We start from the raw sequence: 21,420 nt of genomic DNA on the forward strand, positions 1-21,420 counted from the left end.
ATGAAGAAGATTTTTTATGAAATTTTTAGGGGAGTAACTAGGGATATAGATAAAGGTCTAGAGAGAGAAAAAACCTATTTTAGAGAGAGAAAAAACCTATTTTAGAGAGAGAAAGTAGAGAAAATGAGTGTTTAGAGTGGGGACGTGATGGATTTTAAGGGTAAATGGATGGGAAATGATGGAGAAAGTAGAAATCTAAGATCCTAATGCCTCAATGCAAGTTTACTGAGCCCTCAATGCTTCCTCTCAAGTATGTATCCTTATATTTTTCCAGGATCAGACGTTTTTCAATGCAAACAAGAGACGAGATTAAGAGAAAATTTCAATAAACTTACATTAAGCAGGTTGAACAACCTGGATTCTGAAAAATGCCTTGTCCTTCTGGCCAACCACTTGCTAGAGCACGTCCATAATGAGGGAAAATGAGGGAGAAAAAGTCTATTTATACATTGGGAGAATTACTAAAATACCCCTTTGGGCATTATCTATTCTCTTTTCTTGCCATTTTGCCTCTTTTTCTCCATTGGTTGAGAGCTTTGCCTTGTAATTTCCAGTTTTTTTTTCTTTTGTAAGGTGTTTGAAGGCCCAATAGGTAGGTTAGGTTGTGGCCCAAGCCCCTCTGATATCTCCTTTAAAGGCCCACAACACCGTTTCATCATTTGCAGCCCATTTTGATAATCACTAAGCTCCCAAAAATCCTCCAATTTCCTAAGAATTGTATCTCCTAATTCTTGTAAACTTCTGCACATTTGGAACTATACAATACTCATCAGTAATCAGGCTGATTGACTTCATAGAATTCAATGAAGTTAGTGAAAAATAATCATAATGTGCAAAAGTTGGAATTTCTAGCTAATGCATAAATATTTGGTTAATTCAAATGATAACATGATAAATTATAAATTAATAATACTAAAAACATCTAAAATGTGTGAAAATATATGTTCATTTATCATGTTATCAATATCATGGCAATGAATGTGTTGAAGAAACCTATGCTGGTTGACGAATACTGGTGTATTATAAAGGATTTTGCCGTGATACTGGTATGTGATGACTACCGCCCTCACGTGCCAATCAAAGTCACCAACAACAAATGAAGCAATTTTTATCCTCAGAGTGTTATCGAGACATCTCGATAGTGTCATGCGCAAAATCAAAGGGTCAACCATGTTTCAAGTAAATACTGTCATATCATCACGACAACAAAATTCTGTCCGCAATGATTGTATGGCAATTAAGACCAAGTGATGCAGGACAACACACAACGCAGATCGACGTCAAGTGTCAACAGGTTGCTGGTTTTTGTTGATGGAGATTTTGGATAACTGTTGAATAGTCCCTGATTTGGCTGCTTGAGTCATCCATTGACTGGTTGAACAGGTGTGACTAGAGAGAGGCTATCTGGAGAGATAAACATTCTAGTGGGAGAGAAAGAGAGGGAGAGTGTAGTAAAGAGAAAGAAACGATACAAAAGGAAAATGTGGTAGAGAGCGAGAGAGAGATGGCAAGAGAGGATGCAATAGAGAGGGAGTGTGGAAGAGAGAGAGAGAAATAGAGATGAGATTGAGACTAGGAGTGATAGGGAGAAAGAACACATTTTAGAGAGAGAAATAGAGATGAGATTGAGACTAGGAGTGATACAGAGGAAGGGAATAGGGGAGAAAGGGAGTGCGTACGAGAGAAAATAGAATGAGGAGAAAAATATATATATCGAGAGAGAGTGAATGATAGAGCATGAGATTGAGAGAAGGGATTAGGCAACAGAAAAAGAGGGGGGCATGCAACAGAGAGGATGCGCGATAGAGAGATCATGACAGAGAGGGAGCACGATAGAGAGAAAAAGGGTTATGAAAGAGAACTAGAATGAGAGTTGATTGAGAGAAAGAACTGGGCAGAGAGACGATTGAGAGATAGGGCCTGATAGAGAGAAAGAACGATGGAGAGAGGGAAAGAGACAGCACGATAGAGAATTAAAAGAGTGCAATAGATAAAGAGGGAAAACACCAAACAGAAAGTGCAATAGAGAGAGGAATATCACAAGAGAGAGAGAGAGAGATAGAGAAAGGCAGCATTACTAAGAGAGAAAGCGCAGGAAAACAGAAATAGAAAGGGAGGGAGAACGTGATAGAGAAACATCGAGTAATAAAGAGAGAAGGTTGAGAGAGGGAATGTGGTAGAAAGGGAAAGAAAATGGGAAAGATAGACTTAGTAAGATAGCAGCAGAGGGCCTCCCCTCAGTGGCGGCGGCAGTAACTTCCGGCGGCGGTGGCGGCTGAGAATAAATGAATGGGTAAAATCTACTCGAAGGAAAAATTTCTTCAAAACAATTTGCCATTGAAAACAAGGAGAGTTTGAGATCTTATATATCCATAGAGGGGAAGAAGAAGGTGAGAAGAGTGGGGGAAGATTGTGGCGGCAGTTGCTGCTTCAACGGCGTTGATCCTCCTTGAACACAAATATGGGCTGTTTCTGTCTAGTGAGTTCGCTGGGTAATCTCCACCACCAAACTGACTAAATATGCAGCTGCCCTCACTCGTAACCAGGCCTTCACCATTGTTTCACTCATTGATCCATCCATGAAGTTACGGTTAATTGATCGTGACTACCGGGACAAAGTCATAAGTTATTTACAGAATTTATTAACTACGCATTGGGTCAGTAGTGATCAAAACATAGCTGATTTAGTTTCTTTTGGATGTTTCTGTCCCCCTCAACAAGTAAAGTTTTTTTAGTGAAGCACTTGACGAGTTGTTGCCAGATAATGATCATACACCCACAGCTAATGCGGTCCACGAGCTAGATGTCTACATTAGCTGGCCTCCTATCAAGGAGACGGGACCATTACATTGGTAGAAGGTCACAAATGAGCACTCGTATCTAGGATTAGCAGTAATTGCCAAGGAGTTCTTGTCAGTCTCAGTGACAAGTGTACCCTCAGAGAAATTTTTCTCTGCCTGTCATGCTGTCCTCAACTCCAAGCGACCAAGGTTGACAACAGAGATCATAGAGCTACTCATGACACTGAAGTGTTGGTGGCGAGCAGATGATGATGTCAACAATGGTAGCTACAAAGATGATGAAGATTGTGACGCAGATTCAAGGGTTGATTAGCATGTTGAACTTTTTAAACAATGTTTTGTATACTGTTTGGTGACATGCCGTGATATTTTGACTTTATTTTTGTAAACATTGGTCCATTCATTTCTATTGTCACCAAACTTTTTCCTCCATAATATCTTTTAGAATGCCCTAAGTTTGAAGAACATTATAATTATTATCTTGTTAGCGGTGAACTCCAATAATTGTAAATGCAATTTTTTGAATCATAATATTCTTTGACAATACCATGAGCCCACGTAACACCTAATGTTCTTAACATATTGAACATAATGCCCTATGTTCGAACAACATTATAATTATTATCTAGTTAGAGGTGGAATCAAATAATCACAAATTTAAATTTTGAATTCTTAATTTTTTTTATCAAACCATGAGCCCACGTAACACCTAATGTTCTTAATGTATTGAACATAATGCCCTAAGTTTGAAAAAAATTATAATTATTATATAGTTAGAGATGGAATCCAGTAATTGTAAATGTAATTTTTTGAATCATAATATTCTTTAACAATACCACGTGCCCATGTAACATATAATGTTCTTAACATATTGAATTTAATGCCTTAAGTTTTACCTACATTATAATTATTATCTAGTTAGAGGTGGAATCAAATAGTCATAAATTTAATTTATGAATCCTAATATTTTTTATTAGACCATGAGCACACCTAACACCTTATGTCCTTAAAATATTGAACATAATGTTCTAAATTTGAACAACATTGTAATTATTATCTAGTTAGGGGTGGAATCAAATAATCATAAATTAAATTTCTGAATCATAATACTTGTTTACAATACCAGGAGCCCGTCTAACACCCAATGTTCTTAAAATATTGAACACAATGCCCTAAGTTTGAACAACATTATAACTATTACAACATTATGGACTTAATTTCATAATTATGAAATACATTTCACAACAATGATTAATGTATGTATATGTATACGTATTATAATATAAATTTCACAGTATATTATATATATGCACTATAACAAAATCTAAAAAGCACATTAACGGGCCTTTGACTAGGGAAGGACACACGGTCTGACCGAAGTTTGGTCAGACCGTGTGTCCGGACCGAACCGAACCGTCGGTCAGCATTTTTAGGGCTGACTGAACCTTCCTGTCCGGGTTCGGCTCGCACATCGAACCAGACCGAAGACCGTAACTCTCTCTCTCACCTGCTCCCTCTCCCCCTCTCTCCTTCCTTTCTTTCTCCCATTCTCTCTCCCTCTCTCTCTTTCGTCCTCTCTCCCTCTCGCCCGCTCGTTCTCTCTCTCTCTCTGTTGTCCTCTTTCCCTCTCGCCTGCGTGTTCTCTCTCTCTCTCTCTCCTTCTCTCGTTGTCTCTCCCTCTCGCCCGCTCGTTCTCTCTCTCTCTCTCTGTTGTCCTCTTTCCCTTTCGCCTGCGTGTTGTCTCTCTCTCTCTCTCTCCTTCTCTCGTTGTCTCTCCCTCTCTCACGCTCGTTCTCTCTCACTCTCCTGTTCATTTTTCTCTCCCGCTCGTTCTCTCTCACTCTCCCATGCATTCTCTCTCCCTCTCTTTCCCTCCCTCTGTTACGGTTTCACTCTCTCTCTCGTTCGCTCTCCCTCCCTCCCTTTCGCTGTCTTTCCCGTTCTCACTCTTTCCCTCTTGTTTTCTTTCCCTCTATCCGTCTCCCTATCGCGTTCTCTCCCTCTCTTTCTCTCGCCCTCTCTCCTGCTCTCCCTCCTCTCTTCTCTTCTCTCTCTCTCTCTCCCCCTGTTCCGGTCTTACTCTCTCTCTCTCATTCGCTCTCCATTCCTCACTCCCTCTTTCCACTGCTCCTGTTCTCACTCTCTCCCACTCATTTTCTTTCCCTTTATCCCTCTCTCTCACCTTCTCTCCCGATCTTCCTCTCCTCTCTCTATCTCGTTATCTCCCTCTCTCTCTCTCACCCTCTCTCTCTCACTCTCTCGCCCGCTCCCATCTCTTCCTGTCTCCCTCTCTCTCTCACCCTCTCTCCCGCTCTCCCTCTCTCACACCCTCTCTTCCACTCCCTCTTCTCCTCTTTTCCTCTCTCTCCCTCTCCCCCTCTCTCTCAAACTCTCTCCTGCTCTCCCTCTCCCCCTCTCTCTCAAAGTCTCTCCTGCTCTCCCTCTCCTCCTCTCTCCCTCTCTCTCAAGCCCACTCGTTCTCTCTCCTGCTCTCTGTCACCCCCTCTTTCTGTCACCCTATCTCCTGCTCTCACTTCCGCCTCTCTCCCTCTAGTCCTCTCTTTTGCTCTCCCTCTCTCCCTCTCTCATTTTCTCACACACACTCTCTCCCTCTCGCAATTGCTCTCTATTGAACTCCCTCCCTCTTGCCTGCTCGCTCTCCTTCTTTCCCCTCGCTTCCCTCTCGTCCCTGCTCGCTCTCCTTCCCTGCTCGCTCTGGCTATCCCCCTCTCGTCCCCCCTCTGTCCATCTCTCACCCTCTCTCTCTCTCCCTCTGTCATTCTCTCCCCCTCGCACTCTCACTCTCAGTCTCACCCTCTCACTCTCTCTCTCTCCCTATGGTTTTCTCTCTGCCTTTGCATTCTCCCAGAGTCACTCTCTCATTCTCATTCTCATTCAGCACTACTTCAGCACTAGAATTGACATTAGATGCAGTGAGAAGACCAAGTCAACTTAATGTTGACTAGTCTACATGACCAACCGAAGACCGGACCGAACCCGGACCGAAAACAGGTCAAGGTTTAAGTTTTCGGTAAAACTGGACCGAGACCGTACCGTGTCCTTCCCTACCTTTGACTGCGAGATTTTGTGACGTGTGCAGTGCGAATTTTCGCACAAATTCGCACCGGTCATCGAACTCTCGAAAACTTCGCACAGCGAGCCGAAAAAATCGATCCAAACCGCACGGCCTTCCTTATAAAAATGGCTTCTTCTCCACCTCTCCCTCTGATTCAGCTACGAGAATGGCAGCCCTGGACACCGATTTGAACATGCTTCCCCCCGGGGAGGGTTCCAGCGGCGCCGCTCCCTCGTCGCCGGCGACTTCTGGATCGGGGAAGAAGCCCAAGAGATTCGAGATCAAGAAGTGGAACGCCGTCGCGCTTTGGGCGTGGGGTTCGTTGAATTTCTCGTCTTTAATTTCTCTCTGGATCGTGTTTTGATGGTGGGTTTTGAGGGCTTTTTCTGGATGCGAAGACTTAGGGCTCTCTGTGTTGGTTGCAGATATTGTGGTCGACAACTGCGCCATTTGCAGGAATCACATCATGGATCTTTGTGAGGAACTAGGAAAAAGCCGATTTTTTTTTCTCCTGGGTCCTTTTGTCGAGTCTTTGATTCGATTTTTGCCTGGTTTTTGTGGTTTTCTTGATTAGGTATTGAGTGCCAGGCTAATCAGTCGAGCAATACCAGCGAGGAATGCACTGTTGCTTGGGGTATGGCCCTCGAACTTCCTTATTATTGTTTTCCATCTTTACCTCACAAAAGAAGTTGTCGCTTTCCATGTATTAGTTCACTTCTCTCACTGCCTAATCATGACTTTCTTCATCGTTTGTTTCTTGGCCGAGTTTTATGGTCATTTGGTCGCATTTTTTTCTGTTTAATTTGTTAAGTCATTGCATAAGCGGGCTGTAATCCCTTCATCTCTGTTTTTTTGCATGTTGTGTTGTCTGGATTAATCTCGCATCTAGATTCTTGTGGAGGGAGTCGTTATGGGACCTGCCCGAAACATTAGATTTCATTCTTCTTTGAAATTGGAAATTTTAATATCAAGCATAACTTGCGATGAACCATGGAACGATTAAATAGATTATGCTTTTTGGTAACCTGGAATCAAATTTGAGCAGATCCACCCGTGTTACATCGTATCACTGAACTTTATGGTATCCATCTATGTAGTTGCTGGATTATTGTATCAGTTTATTATTAGATTCTGAGAGAATATTGAGAACACTAAATAAACATAAAACGTTGCATACATTTCATTACTTTTACAAGGGTTTTATACAAAGGGGGTTACAGCGGCTAGAAAATGTAACGGCTACTCTTGAGCCGTACGCGATACAGCATGTGGTCCCCACATGCGCGATAATAATCCCGTAACAGATTCTTCATCTCTCTGTTTTCATTTTATATCATTATATGACTATGGAGATGCTTACTTTAAAGATATGCCATCAATTTGTATACATCGCTTTAGGCTTTTGATATATGTTTACTTTTCAAAAATTCCCTACTTGGACGACCGTATATTGTTTTATGCTTATCTCTTGGAAATAGATTTTTGGGTTCTGAAAGTTGAATGTCATTTCAATTTATATTGAAGTATTTTCTTCCAAGGTTACCCCGCCCTCCTCATAGAAATGGTATTGGTTGGGGTTTGTAGTTATTTTGGCATCTTTTTATCTGCTAGAAAATAACTTATCTATCGCATTTTTCTGATGAGCCGTCAGGTCTCATTTTCATTTCATTCTCTATAACAAATATATGATCATTAATGAGCACTTATTACTGATCATCACATGCAATGAAGACAATTACTATGTTTTTTATGTTTTTTATATTTACTCAGAATAAACGATGATGCTGACGATAATGAGTTTTCATCAGTCTGGTTTAAAGGGCAGTAATCATAATCCATCAGTTGATGACGACGATGGTGATGATGATGAGATTTAAGGATGAGATAATCATTATTCGTGACAAAGTTAAAACTAAATTTAGCAAAGAATGATCAACAAAAATGTTTGAAACCCCGTTCTTGTAATAGTGTTGTTAAATTATTTGAAGTAGCTCTATCAGGGGAGCTTAGGCGTCTTTTTCAATAACTCAAAAGTGATCCAGGGAATTTTTCATTCCTTTCCACATCTAGTTTCTTAATAACTGATGATTTGAGATGGTTTGTTGTTTGGTAGGTGTTTGCAACCATGCATTCCATTTCCACTGCATCAGTAGGTGGCTCAAAACTCGCCAAGTCTGCCCTCTTGGTAGGCATTACCGCCACCCTCTTCTCTTCTGTTACTGTCCTTGGAGATATATATGTATATATATATATATATATATTGGTATATATATTAAGGGGTCTAATTGACATGGTGTTTGCAGATAATAGCGAGTGGGAATTCCAGAAGTACGGTCACTAGAAAGAAAAGCTGAAGCAGATGTTTCTGTTTGAGAAGAACTCTTTCATTCACTTTTACCTGGTATCTCAAATTCATGTTATTTCATGCTCTTTGTATGTCTCTGTGTGGCCTGGGAAACTCAGAATTACTTTTATGGCAGGCTGAAAAGCTTTATATACGTTTATGGGTTTGTAGATAGCTAGAGAGAGAGATGAGATGTTCAGACTGGAAAGCTTCATCTCATCACTTTGACCAAGTGATGAGATGAAGCAGTAGATAGCAAGAGAGAGAGAGAGAGAGTGAGAGAGATAAAGAGAGAGTCTGAAGGTGCTGTTCAGATAGACCTAGCTTTCTGCCCTCAGCCTGGAATTCTCCAGTAGTATCTCATCCAAAGGAGAGAGAGAGAGAGACAGAGACAGAGAAGGAGATGAGATAACTGGAGATCTCTTTCATTTTTCCAAAGTGTGAGGACTCATCTTTCTGTCCATCAGGTTGTATTGTTTCAGTAACAAACCATGAGAGAGAGTGGAGAGGGTTAGCTAGAGAACTCTTTCTTCCATCCAAGTAGGGCTGGATGGTTCCAGTATGGTCTCGATTTTTAGCAACGACTTAAATGTTACCAAAAGTTTGTTCTGATCCCAGTTTGGTCTTGTCTAGTCCCACTCCAGTCTTAGTTCGATCAGGTTGACTAGTCAATGTAAAAATTAAAAAAAATTCGCACGGGCTTACCATCAAAGGAATAATGTCTTACAAAGCAATCTATAAAGTTCATTTGTTAAAATAAAATTTCCCATAAGCCTAGGTTGCCATGGCTCCATTCGGTCGTGGCTCTGCATTCAACATTGCATATGTTAGCCCTCAACCCACCACTTCAACCTATAGGAAGCATAGACACATCCTGATTAAAAGTGCAAAAATGGAATAATGCCACTATTAGAAAATTATCACAATTTTTAGTCTTTGTCGCTGGCCTCTCAAGTTTCCTCCACTTCGCCATTTTCCTCTGTGTGTTTTCCGTTGGTTTTTGTAAGCTCAGCGTTTTAAAGCTATTAGCCTGGGTTATACAGATAGTAGTCCTTTTTTAAACTGATGGTCCCTCTTCCAGTGAAAAAAGATTCTCTGATGGAACACTCGAGGCACAAATAGAGGGGAGCTCTTTTGCAATCACTAAAAGCCAATGATATTTTGTAGACCTAACTTCATGTCACCATTTGAATGGGTCATCTCGAGTGACAATGCACGGCTCTTTTAGGAAGTTATATATTTCACATCTAGAAGATCTTTGGATATTCCTTATGATTACTTTCTTTTGTTCCATCACTGCAATCATTATTGTTTTAGCACTTTTGGTATTTCGGTGGAATCATTTAAGTAGATATCCATTTTAACGCTTGTCGGCTGAAGTTGAAGAGATGGACAATTTGTTGAGCAATTGCTCAATAACACAGTTTTAAAAAAGTTGTCAGGGATAAAATCAAGCCCAGGTTATGACATGATTTATGATAGTGGTGAACTCTTTGCGGTGAAGCTCCAGTTGCAATGACAAAATTTTTGAAGTTTACTATATTTTTTTTAGGAAAGTTGAGTGTTACTGGTGAGAACATTTTGTTCACAGTTATCTTCATAAAGTGAGCTTGTCGCCGATGTAACGAGTCAAAGTATGTACTAAATAAATTTGAAGGAAACATTAGGAAAAATAAAATTTTATATACACAACTATCTAGACCCTTTAGGATATGTGTCATTCATTCTGTGTGAAATTGGTTGGTGAACTTTGAGTCAATTCCCTTCATGAACCTTTCTAAAGTCTCAATCATGATTTATTATAACTAGCATTGTCAGCAATGATAGTGAGAACAAACAAGAAACAGAAAACAATATATATTACTTTGGATATATTTACATAAATATTATTTAATTAGTATTTACCATGTGAGTGAGGTTATAATGCTTTCGCGCAATGTGTGATACCTCGGTCAAGTAAACACCTTGATGAGAATCAATAATTGGAAAAACACTATGAACTCATTCATGATGTATCTATGGTTCATCAATCTAATACACAAAGGTCCCAAGTCACTGCGGTGGTTTGACATGGTCCGTGGACATCATGAGTAACATTTTTTCTTCTTGCTTGAGCAACTTTTTCAACTCGACTTTCCATGAATAAATGTTTTTGCTGCTATGTGTCATACAATATTCCCACTTAGAATATACGTACCACCCACTTTGTGCATAAAAGGCTAAAACTTTCTTAAATTTTGGATGATAATAAGCAAGATACACACCCACAATGGGAACCAACAAAAGTGCTTTGCTTCCTCGAGAGATCTGCCTGAATATTTTGTAGTCTTCAAAAAATAATGTGAGACATGTTTCACACAGGTAGAAGACTTTAAGTCTTCATGATCCTTGCTATGGCATGCTTTCAAATGCTTCTATAATTTTGATGTTCTCCCAGTCTTATCCCTTGTCACTATTTTGTCATTTTTTTCCTGTATTTAAATTTATAATTACTGATTGTTGTAATACTGCTATACCCGTGATTGTTTTTTTACAGTACAAAACCTCAGTGTCATCCACAAACATATCATTCCTTGTCTCTAGATCAGGTGTTTTAGTGTAAAGTACATGGCATTTGCCCAACTCTAGTTATCGCAAGCTGATTAGAATTAGAGAGAGATGCCAAAAAGATATACAAAAGTGATCAAGATGAAATTAAATGCTAGAGTGACAACCAAAATCAATCATTTTAAAATTGTAATAAAATAAGTAAAAATAGAATTTTCAGTAGGGTTCATAGTCCAGTAAATAAAAAACTCGTACATCTATTGATTATGTATAGTATAATACTCTATGGTAAGCTATCCTAAGATTTATAATTCATCATATCTTTCTTTTTCCATATTCTCGGTCCTTAAATCTATTCCACATGTCATAGTACTTTGTATCATAATTATTAATTTTAGTGGATTGTCCCCACATTCTCACTTTCTTACTAAAACTATGGTTGAATTGTATTTTTTGTCAGAACAGACTAAACAAATAATGGACAGTACACTAAGGCATAAATCATCATTATGAAATACCCTAAGTCGCAACTCATCATTAATTGGGTGTTTTAGTGTAAAATTGCTCTCATTCCGAAGATAATTTTTATAATTGTACTGATGTAATAAAAAGATAAGGATACTATAAAATTGCTGGATGATGTGGATCGAGGAAATTATGGTATCATACTTGATGTGTTTAATAAACTATTTTTATGCATCATTCACTCAATCCGTCACAAATGAATTTGTTGATTCTTTGGATCTGAGAGGACTCTTGAGAAATTTTGAGTAAGTAATATACTGCAATATTTAAGCGACATGGATATACTTTTTATTGCATATACAAGATCACAGTATACCTGCACTGGTAAAGAATGATCTGTCCCATGATAAACTTGTATGAGTTCTACCTTAATGCATTCTTATTTGTCTCTGGGGAGTTCGGTGGTATAGGAATAAGATCTAATTGGGTACTGCACTTGTCTTTAAATTTTATGGTATCAAGCATATATCCATAAAAAATGTCATTCCCAGGTGATCGCATTCCCAAAATATTTTACCTAATTATGGATTTCCCCCCATTTTCTCCCAAATATGATCATCCTGAATAGAATCATAAAATCTACGTCATCATCCGCACCTTCATTCTATCTAAGCCCATCTCTCTTAGTCAAAGTTAAAATCTAACTGAAATTTCCTATCTACCTTATAAAGGGAAGAGGAGGTACATTATGAATTGATAATTTGAGTGCATTTCAAGGATCCCAGGTAGTGACGACAGCCAAAGGAAAACTATATTCCTTGAATGGTTCCGTCAATCAAAAAACTAACCAATGAACAGGTTTATAAGAATGTCATTCACAGTCAGCTAACATTCATTCAACAAAGATCAGGTTAACAATAATTTTAACCTTCTTAAAGACCAACGAAAATCAGTTTACCAGCAACCTTGATCACTTAGGGCTCCTGCTACAGAATAAACTAGGAAAAACAAAGGAATCACATTTACTATAAAAATAGAAAATGTTTAATGACTAATTAACTGGGACCAAATCCATTCAAACCCTCCTGTCCACCCTAAAATGGTAGACCAGTAGTCCCAGCTTGATCCGGTCTGATCAGCCCTGGACCCTTTATGTCCAACCCTAAAATCCAAGTGGGAGGCACCATCTTTCTGACCTTGGAGTGGAAAGTTGCAACAGCAGGGCAAAAGAGGGAGAGAGGAAGGCAGAAGGAGAAGTCTAGATAGAGATCTCTTTCATTCATTTAAAGTGGTAGGACCCATCTTTCTGCCTCAGGCTGGAATGTTCCACTATGAAGAGAAGAGAAGAGAGAGAGAGAGGGAGGCTCAAAGAGACGTTTAAAGAAGCTCTCTTTCATCCATTCAAAGAAGAGGTGATTATCTCAGGGCTGAGAGAATCACCACTGCTTCCTGGCTTTCTTCTTCTTCTTAGGGTTGGCCCTTGAGGCGCTTCCCCCCCGTTTCCCTGGGGAGGCCCCTTCTCCATCACTTGGAACATCAAAGGCTCCTGACTGCACTGCAGATTGAAGCCACTCGAAGAACTCCTCTTCTGTCATTGGCTGCTGTTCTACGCCTCCTGCCGCCTTTCCTGCACTGCCGTGCCTGGCAGCGCTGCCGACATTGGTGGTGTTTACATGAAAGCTTGGCTTGTGGGTATTTGCAGCGCAGCTCATTCCCTGCCAGCCACTCAACCATCAGCGTAAATAATTGAAGGCCCATGAAAAGTCACGTTTATCAGCATCACTATCCTTGCCTGACAGAGAAACCACTCAGTGGCAATATAGATTTTACTGTTGGCACAAACGTATGCAACTTGAGGCTCCATCTGCATAAAATAATAGGTTCAATCTTTAAGTACCATGGCGAATTGTGTTGGGAAGGGTTCTGCACCCTTGATGACGATGATGATGACGAGACGACGATGACAAATCCTCATCATCTTAGTCATTTGTCTGCAACTTGGATGACATGATGAGTTGTCGTGTCATCCATAAATGCGAACAAATGACGACTCATGGAGTGAAATGGTGAATTGTGATGGGAAGGGTTCAGCATCCTTGATGACGATGAGAGGATGATAACAAGCCACCATTGTCATGTCATCCATGCCACGATGATAATGACTCATCATCGTCGTCGTCATTTGTCTGTCTCTATAGATGACAAAGATGACTCGTCATCATCATCGTGATGCTGAGAATGATGACAGTTATAAGGGTGCTGATGATGACAATGGACACTGAATATAATTTGTATGACATTTTTTCCCTAAAATATGAATCTCTCTTGCCTCTTTTAACATCCAGAAAGACGGCGATGATGATGAGTCATCATTGTCCACACCATTCATTCAAGACTTGAATGAGGATGATGATGAAGACTTTCATCATCACTCATCCACGGCCAAGATGATGAAGAAGATGATGATTGGTGTGGATGACGATGACAATGATGAATTGGCCGCATGCTTAACAGTGAATAATACCTTGTGAAGCAAACCGAATAAGAGGGGTTGAAAGGACTGCTCTACCCATCCATCACCGTCCTTTGCGGGGTGCAGATCTTTGCATTCCTAAGAATAGCATTGGATGAGTGTACGAAGAAAATCCCATCCTTTTTTCAAACAAAAATGAGTGGTTGAAGAGAAAGAAGAGAGATGATTGAAATGTTAGAAAGGTGGGGTTGATGGGTCACCTGACACCATCTGGCTCTGGATTTTGATCGGGGGGCAGGTGACCAAATATGGAAATCGCCGCACTTTTTGCACGATATTCTCCTTGATTCACCTCGGGAGGCAGATTCCTCTTCTGCCATCGGATGGAGTGATCCAGAAGTGAATATTCCGTGCTTTCCTTTCTGCAGCACCGTGAGAATAAATTTGAGATATCACATATTAAATTTCTCAATTTTTATTTCAAATAACCAGGACAAGAAAGAAAGATAAGTGCGTGAAGCCCTTATGTAATGAGAAAAAATTGACAAGTAAGTAAATCCTGCATGAATATTCAGTGCTTTCCTTTCTGCAGCACTGCAGGGATAATTGGAGAGAACAAATAGTAAATTTATTTATTTATTTATTTCAAATAAACAGGAGAAGAACGAAAGATAAGTACGGGAAACCCAAATTTAATGAGAAAAAATCGACTGACTGCGCGGAAATGGAAAAAAAGATGCAGATACTGCAGGAAGAATGATATTCCCAACATGTGGCAGAAGCTAGACCTAACATTTACAGAACTCATATAAATAAAAAAATAAGAATAAATTTTAGGTAGCAAAATGGATGCACCCTTTTATTTGTAGTCAGCATTTCACTTCGGTCAATAAATAACAGATGCATACTTTTTCGGCAATAATTTTCTCCAATGAAGATAAGCGTAAATCAAGAGCGTGTGGAGAATGGGTTGAGCGTATCCATAGAAAGAAGAAAACAACAACCACTTACCTTCTGTGAAGAAGTTTGCAACCTTCGAATGTAGTTCAACAACTCTTCCCGTCTCAGTTCGTCATCATATGTTTTTCGTTTTAGAGAATCCAACAGAACCTGATGAGACTTAATTAATGACATTAAGGTGATTGAAAATCAAATTAAATCTGAAAAGTACGCACCTCATAAGCATTCTGAAGCTTTTTAAATGCTTCAACAGCCTTTTCGTTACCCATATTCTTGTCAGGATGAACAAGCATTGCCTGAAAGTCAAAGACAACATTTTAACATGAGTCTTGAAATAAGGAGATAAATAAAGCTAACTGTTTGACACTTTAAATAGATAAAAAAAAACAAAATTCACCTTTTTTCTATATTCTTTCTTGAGATACGAAGCATCTATAGCTTCATAACGAGGGAGCCCAAGAACAGAGTAATGGTCACTACAATTGAGCAACCGCACAATTTCTTCCTCAGAAGTCAACTCAGAGTCAGCTCCACTTGTGGAAGGCACTCCCGGTCCCCGATCTGACGACCTAAAGAAGGCATCATCAACAGATGATTTGTGCCACGTATCCTGAGTTGATTGGTCTTCTCCCGTTGAAGATTGGGATGAAGCATGCTCAGGCTCACTAGACCTCTGATTTTCTATCTTATTCTTCAAGAGATACACGAGCGTTTCAACGGAGAAAGATGCCAAATTAAAGACTAAGAACAGCCCAAGCCAACCAATGTAGCCTTTAGCACTGTACACAGAGTATGTGACCGCAATAAAAAGTGAAATCCGCTCATGGTTTGTGGCAAATGAGATTCCTGATCGCAAAAGTCAATAACAAAAGAACCAAAAAGTTATGTATAATTCTTGGTAAAATAATTTTACTGGTTTGAGTGTAAGAATCGAACCACCAAAGAAAACAACAAGCCCAGTTGTCCAAAAGCTTCCGTAGATCCATAAGATTGCAATTGAAGAGATTCCAAGTAAGATCACAGCCAGGGGCAAACCAATGAAGATAAATACCAAACCAGTAATCACCTAATTCAAAGAAAAATTAATATGGTATTAAAAGACCTAGGAATGATTCATTAAAAATGCCACTGCATCAGAGGTTCATTGTCTCCGCAGACAAAAAACAAGAGGACGCTGATGACTCGTAATCATCTTAGTCAACTGTTTCCATTGAGATGAAGATGACAAAGTATAACTATATCTTACTCATCATTCTTGTCATCTGAAAGGGTAAAAGTACAGAAAGTGATAAGAGAACGATGGCATCTCATCAATGTCCTCCATCAATTATTTGCGAGCAAAGGCAGATGACGATGATGATTTTATCCTCATCATTCCAGCCACTGATGAGGACAATGAAAGCCCGTCCTCGTCATCCTCCCTCGTAAATGATGAACTCATCCTCAGCAGCAAACCCCAATTAGAAAACTCAACAAAAATTGATACGTACCCCCATTGTGAATAATTTTGACAATCCGATCATTGCAGCAGCCGAGAACAGGGTACACCAAATAACCATGAAAAGAGAAGTAGAGCCCAAGCATACCAAGGAATCAAGGCCTCTTACAAAACAGTCCAACCATACCATAAATAGCATAAACCCCAATTTTCCCATATGCGAAATCCAGGTCAGAACAATAGGATAACCATGCTCCAGCCTAACAAGCATCAACTTCCATGAACCATACAGCCATTCTGTAGTTACTCCAAGGACATAGACAATCAATGCGGTCAAACTTCCCCCCGGAGTTGCAACTGAAGATTTTCCAGCCAAAGTATCTTTTTCTCCAACATGCCTTTCGTAAGAATCGTGTTCCCTGGTTTCAGCACCATTAGGTCTTGATATAAAGTCTGCACCGTCTATTTTTTGGTTATGTGAAGGAATTGGTTCTTCCGAATTTTCCTTTCTCTCCTCAGATTTTTGGGGATTTGAACCCTTACCAGTTCTTTTGCTATTTTTCTTTTTTCTTGATGAGTCACTTCCATCTAGTGGTGGCTTGCCTAAATCATCAGATTTTGTCCCATTGTGTAAGCCATTCTTTTGTTGGTTTCCCTTTCGAGCCATTGATAAATAGCCGCTTCTTTTAAGATGATTACATTAGTTCCATTTCTGTTGCATAAAAAAGAAATACTGAGAATCAATGTGAGAAAAAAAACTGTAAAAATGAATTTAAAAATATTAGCTTGTTGGTCATGTCACGTCAAGGCATTAACATCCAGAGCAACCCCAAACTCTGTGGTCATACCAACACACACAAGCGATGCTGTTGGAGATGAGAACTATAGAAGAGCAAAGAATGAAATAATGGAGCTCCAGAAGAATGAAAAGTGTAACATTTCTAAATTTCCTGCAGGGAAGAAACTGGTTGGCTGTTGGTGGCTCTACAATCAAAATTACAAATCAAATGGGACCAGGGAGAAGTATAAAGCTCTGCTTGTGACTAAGGGCTATACACAGACTTATGAAGTTGACAGTGGGAAGGCATTTGCACCGGTGGCTAATCTCACCACAGTGTGTTGTCTATTACCATTTGTTGTGGGTATGCTTTTGTACAATGTTCAAAAGCATGTGGGCGTGGTGATCTAAAAGAAGAGATATACACCTGGTTACTATCAGCAGCTGCAAGAATGAAGAGTGGGTCAATCAAAGAAAGCCCTCTACAGACTCAAGCAGTCTCCTCAGGCCTCGTTTGGAAAATTTTTGGGAGCAATGGAAAACCATGGGTTATCATCAAAGTAAGGGGTCAAACATTCAGAAGCTGGCTGAAGAACTATTCTCCTCGACTATCAAGAAAGTATTGTCATAACCAAAGATGATGACTCATAGATTCAGTCTTTGACTGGACAATTGTTGAGAGAGTTTGAGATCAAGACCCTAGGGTGCCTAAATTTTCTTTTTGATAATTGAGGTAGCATACTTAATAAAATTAATGGTGTCTCAACATAAATATGTACTCGACTAACTGCAGGATACGGATATGACTGAATGTAAGGGGTCAGCAGCTCTCATTGGGCTTAGCCTGAAGTTGGGTTTGTGTGAAGAACCAAATCCAGCCAGTAAAGAGCAACACCAGATACTGATAGGGAGACTCATCAACCTGATGTACAAATTAAGGACGCCAATCAGGGGTGAGAGGCATCAGACATTTGGAGGGCCTAGCAGAGCAGGAGGTTGGAGGAGCTTGAGCTGTATTTGGCTGGAAAGTTTGGGAAGTGCATCTGGTTCAGGAGATCCTTCGTTCTGTCCGAGGATCAGCGCAGAGGTGCAAATCATTGTGAGTATTCCCTTTGTTCAAGAATCCATTTCTTGATTTTGTTAGGACCTTATTATACACTTTCCTTGCAGGGAATGTAGTTATTAGGTAGATTAAAAAACATAAATTAGTATCTCAGTCACGTGTTAAAGCTGAGTTCCAAGTAGTGGCCAAGGGGATCAGTGATATCTTATTAATCAAGCATATCCTGGAGGAACTCAACGTGCTCCTAAAAGGGCCAAGAACTCTATACTGTGACAGCAAGTCAGCCATCAACAATACACATAAGTCTGTTCAACAAGATCGAACAAAATAATTTGAAGTTGACCATCACTTTTTCAGAGCGAAGATTGACCAAAGGGTAGTCCACCTGAAATAAGTCCAATGCAGTCAGCAAGTAGCAGATGTACCTATCAGAGATGTTCCAGGAAGTTTAGTCTACAGGATGGTGAACATGCTGAGCATTCGAAGCATCTATGAACCAACTTGAGTGTGTTAGCATAAAATAATAGATTGCTATGAGTGTCTCTCTATCAACCTCCCCTAATGTAACTTATATAAGACCGAAACAGAGTTTCCTTAAATGGCTAAAAGGACCCGAACTCAAGGCCCATTAGCCCTGCGTATAAAATGGGAATTCCCACTTCATCAAGATTATTGAAGTCATTTTCTCTGTGAACTCTGATCCCCCCTCCAGATCTAGATCAACGACCACAACCGTCAACCTATCGCAACAACGACAGGATCTAATTAGAGAAGTCAAAGGGTTCATCCCATCTCATTTATAAAATATATTAGATAGAGAAGCCATCGGTGTCCCTTCATGTCAGCGTAGAGGAAAATGGAGAAGATTACAAAGCCAGGTGAAGAAAGCAAACAGAAGGGACAATAGCTTTCAATCATCATCATAAGGGGTGATTCGCAAGACTGATGAAGAGTCCATGGCCTTTACAGAAACAGAAATTTGCTACACTTTCATCTACTTTTATATTCCACCTGTCACACGAATTTTCATTCAACGATATGTTTGAAAAACTCACTACTTGAAGATCAATTGAGAACTAACAGGGATAAATTCGAGAGAGAAGCCGTAAGCATCGCTGCATGGCAGATTAGAGGGTAAAAATCGATCAGAAGGGCAAATGGAATTCAATCTTCATGCTTGGGCCTTACAGGTAACACTGACCAAGAGTCCACAGCTTTTATACAAGTCGAAAATTGTTCCTATTTCTTTAACTTTAATCTACCGCCAGTCCCACGATTTTCATTCATGAATATGTTTGAAACGACACGGAGTTGATTCTGAGCACAGCTGAACATCAGTTAACTAACACAAAATAATTAACTAAAATAAGGATATAATTTTAGAAGTTTAAGGGTCTTTCCCACCTTTATTAGAGAAACAGACTTTAATAAATTAGAGATAGAAGCCTTAAACGTCCCGGCATGGCAGATTAAAGGGAAGAGGATAGTGTAAATAGCTTTCAATCTCCGTGATTTGGGCTGATGGGCAACGCTGATCAAGAACCCACATCCGTTGCAAATGCAGAAACTCGTTTCTCTTTCTTCTTCATGTCCCACCGGTCACACGATTTTCATTCAAGAATATCTTTGAAACAAAAAGGCGAGGAATTTTGGGCATGGCTGGAATCAGCTTACTAACATCATCTACAGCAGTCGAGAAATTCGTTTACCTTGCCCAGAAACACAATCGCGCAGTGCACTTGATGGGCCTTCCCGAATAGTAGAAGAGTCGTCTGACATGGGCCGATAACGAAGAACAGGGCAAGAACAGGAGGCTGCAAGAGGAGAATTTTAGAGAGAGAGAGAATAGAGAGAGAGAGAGAGAGAGAAATAAGAGAGATAGAGAGAGAGAAATAAGAGAGAGAGAGAGAGAGAAATAAGAGAGAGAGAGAGAGAGAGAGGAGACTACTGAAATCCGAAAGACTACTCCTTCCGCCCCCATTGAAAAGGGCCCAAAATAAGGGAAAAGACAATTATGCCCCTTGCACTAAGTCATTCCTCCTCAGCTGGTGGGAGGGGTAGAATCGTCCGGAATGAACAGTGGAGTAAATTCCAATTGTATTCCATTCAGCGTGTTGAAATAAATGTCATAAAGGTTGAAATTCCATGCCACTTCTAGCAAGATTAAAATTCATCCACTCCAAGTGTAAATTGGAATTCTTTTAATATTATGATTGTATATGCTACAGTATTTTGGGCAAAACAATTTGTTGGATTATCATTAGGGTTTTATCAGTTTTATTTCATAGCATGTGGGGATCAAACATGGATCAGTCTTAACAAACAAAAAGGTTGCAATTCATTGCCACGTTTATCAAGAATAAAATTTATTCACTCCTGGTTTAAATCCAAATTATTTTGATTCATTGATTGTATATGCTACAGTACTTTGGCAAACAAGGTGTTGGATTGTCATTAGGATTTTACCAATTTTATTAATAATTAAATAGGTTGATTGTTCCTAGCGTTCAGGTATCAAACAGAGTCAGTCCTAACCAAATATAAAGGTTGAAAATCCTTGCTACATCTATCGAGAATAAAATCGATCCACTCCTAGTTTAAATTGATATTCTTTTGATTTGTTTATTGTATATTCTACAGTATTCGGGAAAAGAAAGTGTTGGAATATCATTAGGATTTTGCCAAGTTTATTCCTAATGAAGTACCTAGGGTTTAAGGAGTAAACAGAGTCAGTACTGAATGAATAAAAAGGTTGAAATTCCTTGCCACATCTAGAAATAATAAAATTCATCCATGCATAGTTTCAGTCGAAGTTATTTGACTTCTTTATTTTATTTGGTACAGTATTTGGGCAAAGAATGTGTTGGATTTTATCAATTTTATTCCTAATGAAATATGTTGATTGTTCCTAGTGTTTGGGTAAATCTTAACCCAATGGTACAGCGAGCAGTAATAAAATTCATCCGCTCCAATTTTAAATTGAAATTCTTTTGATTTGTTGATTGTATATGCTCCAGTATTTTGGGCAAAGAAAGTGTTGGACTACCATTAGGATTTATCAGTTTTGTATCTAAGGAAATAGATAGATTGTTTCTAGGATTTGGGGATCAAACAGGGTCAGTTATAACAAAATAAAAAGGTTAAAGTTCCTTGCCACACCTAGAAAGAATAAAATTCATCCAAGAATAAAAAGGTTAGACCCAATCAAGAAGGTCAATTGATGGTACATAAATCTGATTGGTCCAATAAGTCAAAGGCCAACATGTCACTGCCACATGGCAAACCTGGTTTTTCTCTCTGCATGCTCCTCTCTTTCTCTCCATCTCTCTTATTTTCACTTGACGATGCATCGATTTTTGGGAGAAGGGAGTGAGAAATGGTATGGTGTTTCTTTGGTAGAGCAATTTTGTGCTCCTTCGTTGTTCGTCCTTAAAAAATGCAGCATCATGGAATAGTTCCATTTGCTAGACCAATG

The 21,420-nt window shown here is 39.5% G+C and overlaps 2 protein-coding genes across 4 annotated transcripts; one reads left to right on the forward strand and one right to left on the reverse strand.

The window, feature by feature from the left end:
- Nucleotides 1-6,017: 6,017 nt before the first annotated feature.
- LOC144706934 (RING-box protein 1a) lies at nucleotides 6,018-8,375 on the forward strand. Its single transcript, XM_078580024.1, has 5 exons — nucleotides 6,018-6,194; nucleotides 6,303-6,353; nucleotides 6,452-6,511; nucleotides 7,991-8,062; nucleotides 8,181-8,375. The coding sequence occupies exons 1-5, from the start codon at nucleotides 6,044-6,046 to the stop codon at nucleotides 8,216-8,218; spliced, it is 372 nt and encodes a 123-aa protein (XP_078436150.1). The 5' UTR covers nucleotides 6,018-6,043; the 3' UTR covers nucleotides 8,219-8,375.
- Nucleotides 8,376-12,486: 4,111 nt separating this feature from the next.
- LOC144706623 (Chaperone DnaJ-domain superfamily protein) lies at nucleotides 12,487-19,897 on the reverse strand. Of its 3 annotated transcripts, XM_078579619.1 has the most exons (11): nucleotides 19,655-19,897; nucleotides 16,648-16,816; nucleotides 16,157-16,566; nucleotides 15,603-15,732; nucleotides 15,064-15,512; nucleotides 14,882-14,962; nucleotides 14,718-14,816; nucleotides 13,967-14,128; nucleotides 13,758-13,844; nucleotides 13,026-13,097; nucleotides 12,487-12,948 (listed from the first exon to the last, which is right to left on the reverse strand). In XM_078579619.1, the coding sequence occupies exons 2-11, from the start codon at nucleotides 16,769-16,771 to the stop codon at nucleotides 12,670-12,672; spliced, it is 1,893 nt and encodes a 630-aa protein (XP_078435745.1). In that variant the 5' UTR covers nucleotides 16,772-16,816; nucleotides 19,655-19,897; the 3' UTR covers nucleotides 12,487-12,669. The 3 variants fall into 3 exon arrangements, with proteins under 3 accessions (XP_078435745.1, XP_078435742.1, XP_078435743.1); XM_078579616.1 differs by having other exon boundaries at nucleotides 16,157-16,816; nucleotides 19,655-19,895; XM_078579617.1 differs by lacking the exon at nucleotides 19,655-19,897 and adding an exon at nucleotides 19,350-19,601 and having other exon boundaries at nucleotides 16,157-16,816.
- Nucleotides 19,898-21,420: the final 1,523 nt, after the last annotated feature.

This window comes from Wolffia australiana, chromosome 8 (genome assembly GCF_029677425.1).
Source record: "Wolffia australiana isolate 7733 chromosome 8, ASM2967742v1".
Taxonomy (NCBI): domain Eukaryota; kingdom Viridiplantae; phylum Streptophyta; class Magnoliopsida; order Alismatales; family Araceae; genus Wolffia; species Wolffia australiana.